Below are 10084 nucleotides of genomic sequence, written 5' to 3'. Positions count from 1 at the left end.
GTATAAGAAAAAAATGTGGTTAGAATGACGAAAGAGAGAGAAAAGTTATGTAGAGAATTTTGGGATTAATCATTTGAATGCGATGCAAGATTTAAAAAGATATATAATTTGTTGTTAGTAAAAATACAATGGAACACAATCAAAATATTTTATTTGTAATTATAAAAAAAAAAAAAACTGATTCAATATCGATTCACAAGTACATGAGTCGATTCAAATACTCAAGATTTGAAATTGAACTACGTAAGTTGATTCATCACAGAGTTGTAAATTGATTTACCAAACTCTTTGAAATTGCATCGATTCACACATGATCACGTGAATCGATTTAATTGTCTCATATCCTGGATTGATTTCATGACATCTATAAATCCATTTGAAAACATATGAGTTGGTTTATTAAGTTAAAAATTACTTAAGAAAAGTTTTTGATGTATCTCGCGTGATGTTTCAACATATTCATAACATGTATCTAATATTATGCATGATAAAATGAGATTTTTCAAAAGTCTTTTCTAATTCGAGAACATTTTTAAATATTAAAAAGGTTTAAATAGGTATTTGGTCCTTGCAATTATAACCGTTTTTAATTTTGGTCCTCGTAAACTTTTTTGTTTAGTTCACATCCCTACAAATATAATTTTATTTTAAAATAGTTCTTCTATCCAACTTCCTTACAAAAATTGTAACACCGTTAAACCTAAATATAATTAAAATATAATTGTTTTTAACCTAAAAATAAACCAGTATAATTAAATTATAACATTTTTAAACCTAAAATTAAGAACTTCAAAATGGTTTCTTTTGAAATTTTTGGTTCAAGTTTGGAGCATCAACAATGATAGGTTAATTGCAAGATAGCCATATTTATTATATTATCAAATATAGGGAAGATATTAAGATAATATCGGTTGGTTTCTTTTGAAATTGTTGGTTCAACAATTTTTTAGTTTTTACCTTCTATTATAATTGTTTGAAGGTGAAACTTTGGGGATTTCTTGGTTGGCCTGATTTTTTAATTTCTTGATCAGATTCTTGGTGGAACCGGAACTATTGGAAATCGAATTAAGAATGCTAGTTGGAATTGAAAAATGATTTGATGTGATGATTGATGAATCAGAATTCAATTCATTGATAACGGAAACAATCAGTTCATCGTTTTGAACTAATTTCCAATCGCTAGCTTATATTTCACGTTTTCTATCCTAATTTATGTAGGATTATAGTTTTTTAGGGAAGAAAAATGAACCATTTGGGGGGGAGAAGAATGAAATATTTGCGATTAATTTTAGGGTGTTTTAGAGAAGAAGAATGAAACATGTGGGGTTAATTTAAGTTTAAAAGATATTATAATTTAGTTATATTGGAGATTATTTTTTTGATTAAAAAAATTATGTTTTAATTTTAATTTATATTTAATGGTGTTAAATTTGTAAGGGAATTTGGATGAAAGGGCTATTATAAAATAAAATTATATTTCTAGGGATACAAAACATATAAAAAAATTTATAAGAATCAAAATAAAAAATAATTATAATTGCAAGAACTAAAGAAATATGTAACCTATTAAAAATTGAAGAATCATCAAAACACAACCATTTAAATAAAATATAGCTGCATAAATCACAACCCTAAATTTATTCGGACAAAACTTTAGATCCGTTATTCAAATATATGGTGTGCTCATAAATTCCTTGCTACGTGTGGTCCATTAGTAAATTTTTTTTACAAATACATTGATATCCAAGGGTTCTTTAAAATCCACAAGAAACTAGACTTTTGGTCTCATGTAATTGGTTAAAAAGCTGCAAGTTAGAAATATCTATATTAATTTTCTTTCAACGTCTTTTACACTTTGAAAGAAAAAAAAAGTGGAGATCTAAACTTATGAGAAACTTTTGTTTTTGCCAATTCACTCATCCCTTATATGCAGGAAATCTTCCTAATTAGATGAGCTATTCTTTATACATATTTTGCAAAGTATGGTTGATTCAAAGTGTTCCTCTACTCATTTTCAAATTTTTTCATGATACTTTAATTGTATAATAACTTGTTAAGTTTTTCTTTTGACTGATTAGTATCCTTTATTTCTTCGTTACTTTTCGATTTAATAAATCAATAATTTGGTCTTAATTTCTACATTGTTGCATTGATATTGTTGCTACACATATATGAATAAATCAATAATTTGGTATTTCTATACCTTCACCTTTTAAATCAACATCTGATATTAAAAGTTAAGTTGGTTTTTGATATGATCTAGAATAATGCATATGAATAGATACATTAAATTTGTTTTCATCTCCTATACCAATTTAAGGTAGAAGACAAGTTATTTTCGAATTTAGATAAATTTTAGTTGAATAATATATATAGAATTCTGAATTAGTTTAATTCATAATGCGAACAATTGAATTATATGATATTATTTATCATTGGTAGTGTTTCAGCATCAAGCATAATCAATAAAATCACTATGTACATATTAAATAATATATAAAAAATTCGGTGAAAGTATTCAAACTTTTTCTCACTAAAAAAAAAGAAATTAATCTCGTCCATGACACAAGTCTATGCACTAATATATACAACATTAATTTTATTAACTATATTGATTTAATTACCAACATGTGTTGTTTTGCCAGTCAATATATGGCCCTATTCGGGAAAAAGAAATGTGCTGGTTTCATCGAAAGGGACTTTAAATTCATCTGTCTCACAAAAAATGTTATTTCAATAAAAATAAATTATTTTAAAATAAATATTATTTTAATTAATTTTTCAGTTATATTTTTATTTAATATCATATATTACCGTGAGTAATTAAATTAATGAAGAAATCCTCGTCTTAATTAATTTGGTACTTGACTAGTTGACCATATCCAATGAAACTATTCTCACATATTACGTTAAAATAAATATTATTAATACTACATTTAAGAAAAAATATGTTATTAATTAAAAAGCATTAATTAGATTTTTTTGACTGGAATATTTTATTTTTAATTATTACTTTAGAAAGAAAATATTAAGTGATTCTAAAATTTTAATATATTAAATATGTTTTGAGTCAAAAAAATATTAAACATTTTATTTTAATTTTCATAGTCAGTGATTATATATAACAGTAATCAAAAATTTCTTTGGACAAACACACGCATAGAAACCAAACATGGAGATTTTTAGCTCTCCGATCATTTTCCTCCTCATACATTTTATTTTCTTTGTTTATTTGATTTGTCCTATTTATTCATTAAACACGAACGGTCATCAATTAGTCAATCAAACTTTTTTACAAGAAAAAAAAATTCAACAGTTGAAGGAGACAATAGCAAATCGTCTTAAGCAGATCAACAAACCCGCTGTTAAGACAATTCATGTATGTTTTTCAAAATTAAATTTAAGCATTTTCAAATAACATGTAAAAACTATGAGTTTTAAATTCTTTTGTGAATCTTAAATTGGTCCTTAGAATTACTATATGTTGGAACAATTTACTCATTAGTTCCTAATTATTTTCAAATTTTATAATTAGTTTCTATATTTAAAAAAAAAAAACTGCTAATTGGTCCATAAATATCATGTTGGTCCATAAATATCATATTGGTCCCTATTTCTTCATATTTTGCAAATTGGTTCCTCAATATTTTGAATTTTCAATTTGACCCATTTTTTAAGATTCTCATTTTGGATTGCTTTTAATTATATTGAACAAAACTTTTATCCCAAAACTTTTAAAATTTATAATTTCCCAATAAAATAATTTGACAATGAAGAGATTTTATAAGAGAATTTTCGTAGAATTCAAAGTCAAATTCTTCTATTTTTAAAATTTCTGGTGAGCTCCTTTTTTATTGATATTTTTACTTTTACCCTAAAACTTTTTATTATTATAAAAATAACACAAATTTAAATAAGCAATTACTTAATTGAAGCATTGGAGTTGTTTATAATTTTCTTTGATTACTTCATCGATCCAAACAATTTAAGTTATGGAGCTAACTTATATGCTTGTATTTTTGTTTATGTAATTTACGTTTGTGTTTATTTTGTGTTTATTTTTACAGAGTCCTGATGGTGATATCATAGATTGTGTTAGATCCTATGAACAACCCGCTTTTGATCATCCTTTATTGAAAGGACATAAAATATTGGTATTTCTTATATTTTTCAATTGAATTAAGAAAAAATTGAAAAAAATATATTTTTTGAAGCAAATGAAGCTTTTATATTTCAACTTTATAATCAAGAATTATTCATGAATACTTATATATACAGGATCCTCCCGAAAGCCCGATAAATAAATATGAGAAAGGTAATATGAGTGATATCGTTCAATTGTGGACCTTGTCCGGTGAATCATGCCCCGAAGGAACAATTCCAATTAGAAGAACAACTGAACAAGACTTGTTAAGAGCTGAATCTATTGACACATTTGGAAGAAAATTACATAATTTTAGAAGTGACTCCAATGCAAATAATGGACACGAGGTATGCAAGCAATATATATAAATAGAGTTTTTTCTCTCGGTTTCTTGTTTTTCATTTTTTATGGTAAAAGTAATGTATATATAAACAAACAATTAATTAACCATAAAACGATAATGGAGATTGGTCAAGCAAGTACATGGTAATTAAGAATTCAATTTTTCATCATATACTTTTGTAATAATTATTAAATTCAGACTATAAGAGAATTTCAAATGATTTTTCTTTTTTTATTTTATATTATCAATATGAAACTGAACATAAATAGTATCAATCCTCCTTATACTCAAAATATGAACCAAAATAAAACAATATCATAAAAGCATAATAAACAATTTCTATCTTTTAAGCAATATCATATGAAACTGAGGCATTCTTCAATTTCAAATGGTCACATAATTTTCTAGTTCTTGTTTAAATTGTTGTTTCATTTTCACCTATAAAAAGAGTGTATGTTTCTTATATGATCTTCAAAATTGTTGGTACTGAATTATACTTAATTGTTGTCTATACCTTATACTAAATATATTGAAAATGAAATAACAAAGGTTCTTCTTATTGCAGCATGCAATTGGGTTTGTGTACGGTAAATTATATGGAGCAACGGCTTCCATAAACGTGTGGTCCCCACAAGTGGAAATTCCAGACGAATTTAGTTTGGCTCAAATTTGGATTGTCAATGGTTCATATGGAGAAGATCTAACCACCCTTGAAGCTGGTTGGCAGGCATGTTATTACTTTCATTAATTACTTTATCTTACTTTTTCACAATCCTTATTTATTTATTGGTAAACATTATTAGTATAAAGATTTTAAATCATTTATATAAAACTTTTAAGATAGTGAGAATTTAAGTCAACATTTTTATTCACATCATAATTTAATGATTATTGAAGATATAAAATTTTGCATTAATTGTTTTACCGAAAAATATTACATTAATAGTACTGTATTTTAGTCAACATTTTTTAATTGGTCTTTCAAAAATTTCTTAAATGCATTCAATTTGGTTTCAACCACTTACCTTTAATTTCCATCAATGTAATTAATTCTTATTTTAATTTTTAGCCAATTAAGCTATATTCAAATAATTTTTATGTAGGTCTATCCGAGGTTCTATGGTGACAACAGCCCGAGATTATTTATTTATTGGACGGTAAGTAAATTAATTGAAGCAAGCGAAGTTGATATGTATATTCTCTCTTTAGTCATTATTATAAATAAATATATATTTTAAATCTTGGTTACTATCATTATTAGTAAAAGCTAACAACTTTTATCTTTATGTCTTAGTTCAACCAACAAACTAAAAATTAATTAAATTTATTTATTATGATGAAAATATATTTTTATATTTATAATAATTGTAAGAGAAAAATACTATGCAATACTCCTATCTCTTACCATAATCAACATATTTGACACAAATTCAAATACTTTATTGAAAAGAAAATGATAATAGTAATAATTGCAGACGGATTCATATAAACAAACGGGGTGCTACAATTTGCTATGCTCAGCTTTTGTTCAAACTAGCAGCAAACATGTAATTGGAGCAGCAATTCCTTCAGCTTCTACGTTCAATGGCCCACAACTATCTATTACCTTTTCAATCTGGAAGGTAATTTTCAGCTGAAATTACCAAATTCACCTTAATTATAGAGGATTTTTACTATTGACGGGGAAGTTAAACTTTGTTACATAATTGGTTTATTGGTTCACTTTCATGAAATTTTCAATAAAACCACTTTTAAGAAAGGAATATTTTACAAAATGATTTACTTATGTTATATTATAGAATAAAATATACAATGTATGAAATAAAATATAAATAAAAATAATAATTGAAAAATTGACGTATTTAAATTAAATTCTTAATCAATTACATTAATTTTTTAACTACTACTTTTGCTGCTTATATTTTATTCATTCTAAACAGAATATTGTCTTATTGAAGTAAGTGTTGCTACCGTCAATATTTATTTTTTATTTTGAGGGAATACTTTCAATATGTTGAATATATTATTATATTTTTACATTCTCTCTATTGGCTAAAATTTTATATAGATTATATCAAATTTTGTGAATAACACATGATTCAAGTGGAATCGATACGAATTTTAATCGAAATAAGAAAATGTTGAAAAATATATGATAAATGGTAAGCAAATGTTATTTATTTTGTTATTTTATAGATTATAGAAGAAACAAAGAAAGGTAATTAAAACATTTTCACAGCATAAAAATTGATTTTGGAAAGGCAAAATAAATGGCAGGTAAAGGATGAATTGATTAGGTCCTCGAGTATATGAAATTTGGTTGAATCATTAACTAAACTTAACGTGCGTCTTCCATATACTTCACAACACTTTAAAATCACCGTTTTCCTTTCCTTTTACAATTAAATATATTTAAATTTTGAGCTCTTGACCATTTTTTCTTTTTGTTCTTTCGGTTTTTTATTTAACATAATCCTATTATTTTGTATATTTCACTCACAACATTGGTACCTTTATTTTCCTCTTTTTGACCCAATTCAGTTCTCATGTTACATAGTTAACATGTTGCTTTTAATGATTTGAGTAACATTGTCTCAAATCAAAAGAGTTTAATTAAACGCCCATTATACTTTGATTGTTTTTTATTTGTAGGATCCAAATAATGGGAATTGGTGGCTTGAATTTGGAGCTGGAAACAAAATTGGATATTGGCCATCTTCTTTGGTTCCCCACTTAAAGGATTATGCAAATGAAGTTCATTTTGGTGGAGAAATAGTGAATAGAAAGAGAGGAGGATATCACACTTCAACCCAAATGGGTAGTGGACATTTTCCTGAGGAGGGTTTTAGAAAAGCTGCATACTTCAGAAATTGTCTGATTCTGGATGATAATCGCCGATTAACTTCGTTGCCTGAACCTAAACTTCTAGTACAGTCCCCAAATTGTTATAGTATAGAATATGAGTTGAGTAAAGCGTGGGGGAGTCACTTTTACTTTGGTGGACCCGGCAGGAGTAACAAATGTCCTTAACAAACCAATAATATTAATTATAGAGGTAAACAATATTTTGAATAAAAAAAATATATCTTGTAATATCAAATTATATAGTATAAATTTCCTTGACGAAGGTTGTAAGACCGGTATAATATAGTATATTTTTAGTGTGTTGTTTACTATGTTGTTTATGTAAAAGAATTTATGCTTATTTACAATTTTAGTCTCTTTATTATTATTAATTCACAGAAATAATTTTTTTATTTTAAAAATCGATAATTATTATATTTCAAAAGGGAGATAATATTATTATTGTTATTATTATTATTATTATTATTAAATAAAATCAACTATTACCAGAACTAATTTTTGTTAACACAATTTCATTACTAATGTATTACCAATATTTCAAAACTAATATTTATAAAAAGTAATTTAAGTAATTACTATTTTAAAATACATTAATAACAAAAACTCTCGTATCCACAATATTAACTACAATTATTATTATACTATTTTACAAAATAACCACATATATCATCTTTATAGAATAATTAAAATGATAAAATAATTAAATTTAACAAAAATAATTTATATTTTGTTACTAAATCCTAATAAATATGTATAAAATCATCATATCATAGAAAATATATAGACATAAAGAAATTAATCACAATATTATTATTATCTTAAGATAATTATTTATAAAACAAAAAAATAAAATAGTAAATAGTCTTAAATAATTAAAATATAACTATGCACATATTTATTATATAGTTTAACGCACACAAAAATATCACCACAAATATCTAATGCAAATCTATATGTAAACTCACTCAAAATCTTGTCCTCTAAAATACTTTTGCTAAAATACAATTATAATTTTTTTTGAAAATAAATTAAATAACTAAACATAATATTTATAATTTATATTACTCATTAAATCAAATATATATACGATTATCAAACCATAAGAAATTCACACATATAAGGACAACTAATTATAAAATTAATCAATATATATCCTAAAGTAATTTTAACACCAAATTAGTTTCTTTAAAATATTATTTAATTAATAAAATAGTTGATTATGAAATTTGGGATGTTACACCTGCACCCATTCATATATATAAAATAAAAATTTAAAAATCATATTTATTATAATTAATATAATAAAATAATTATTATTAGACAATAATAAAATTAAATATATTTTCTTTAAAAATAAGATTATAATTTTTAATATTTAAAAAAATATTAAGTATATTCAATATGTATATGCATATAAAATTTAAAAATTATAACAATATTACTTGCGGGGCGGGTTCAAATGCGGGTGCGTGCGTGGTGGATATCACCACCACAAAACTATCTCCGCTCCCGAATTTTAATTTCGGGGAAAATTCGCATTTGTACTCGCACCCAAATAAATCATGTTTTCTCTATCCAAATCAAGCGGGTTTGGGTGGATATCCGTAGGTGTGGATTATGTTGCATCTCTACTCCGCCCTCACTATGAATGTTATATTATAAAAATAAATTATCTTAAAATAAATGTAATTTCAGTTTTCAATTAAATATTAATTTTTTTTTCAGTTAAACCCTTCAATTAACATTTTATACACTACGCGAAAAATGGTATTTTACAGCGCTTTTTTTAAGCCATTTACAGCGCTTTTTCAAAAAATTAAGCGCTGTAGTATCCAGCGCTGTAAAAAGATACAACAGCGCTCTTTAAAATAAAAAAAGCGCTGTAAATCTCTTCTAAAAACGCGCTGCTTGTTGTATTAGTTTTACGGCGCTTTTTAAAAAAAGCGTTGTAATATGCATTCCTTTATTTCAATTAGATCTCTTTCTGGGATTATAACAACAATCTCCTTCATAAATCGTAATATACAGTATCCGCAGTCTATGTTGTTAGTTTGACGAGAGCACTATAAAATAAAACATATAAGTCAATAAATATTTGTGGATTGATTGTTAATGAAATTTTAAAGCCATACATTTCAAACCTTTATTAGAATCCATGTGATTTATTTGATTTTTGCTTCGACACTGTAGCACCCATTTGAGCTCGGAAAACTTGTAAAACACTATCAAATAAATGTGATTATTAGCATTAACAGACACATTATATATATATATATATATAAGAAATAAATGAATAAATGAATAAAATACCTGAAGAGTGCGAAGAAATACGTAGAGTTCATAAGGTTACGGTTTCGTTTAAGAAGAAACAACGAAAATGCGCAGAAATACGAACGGTTCGTAGGACAGAGTAGGGTTCTCATTGAGAAGAGTATGTAATAATGTTCGTAGGAATAGTAACAAATATGGAGATGATTTGCAATGGAGATGGTTAACAATATGGTTCGTAGGACATTAGGGTTCGCAATGAGAAGGATAATGAAGAGGAGAAGGACACTGAAGTGTAGTGAAGTTTATGTAATAAAGAGGAAACTGAAGCGATTTACTGTTATATTTTATTTTTTAAAAGCCTATTACAGCGCTTTTTTTAAAAAGCGCTGTAAAAGACCTCCTTATTTTATTTTTTAAAAGCCTATTACAGCGCTTTTTTTAAAAAGCACTGTAAAAGACCT

General features: G+C 25.5%; 1 protein-coding gene across 1 annotated transcript; it reads left to right on the top strand.

Moving 5' to 3' along the window:
• The first annotated feature begins 3167 nt into the window (after positions 1-3167).
• LOC101488622 (protein neprosin-like) lies at positions 3168-7569 on the top strand. The gene is made up of 7 exons (XM_004516083.4): positions 3168-3379; positions 4068-4154; positions 4279-4491; positions 5053-5214; positions 5591-5644; positions 5963-6109; positions 7140-7569. The coding sequence occupies exons 1-7, from the start codon at positions 3173-3175 to the stop codon at positions 7515-7517; spliced, it is 1248 nt and encodes a 415-aa protein (XP_004516140.1). The 5' UTR covers positions 3168-3172; the 3' UTR covers positions 7518-7569.
• The last annotated feature ends 2515 nt before the right edge of the window (positions 7570-10084 follow it).

Source organism: Cicer arietinum, chromosome 7, assembly GCF_000331145.2.
Source record: "Cicer arietinum cultivar CDC Frontier isolate Library 1 chromosome 7, Cicar.CDCFrontier_v2.0, whole genome shotgun sequence".
Lineage (NCBI taxonomy): Eukaryota > Viridiplantae > Streptophyta > Magnoliopsida > Fabales > Fabaceae > Cicer > Cicer arietinum.
Note: the sequence above shows the minus strand (reverse complement) of the source record. Positions and strands in the feature narration are given on the sequence as shown.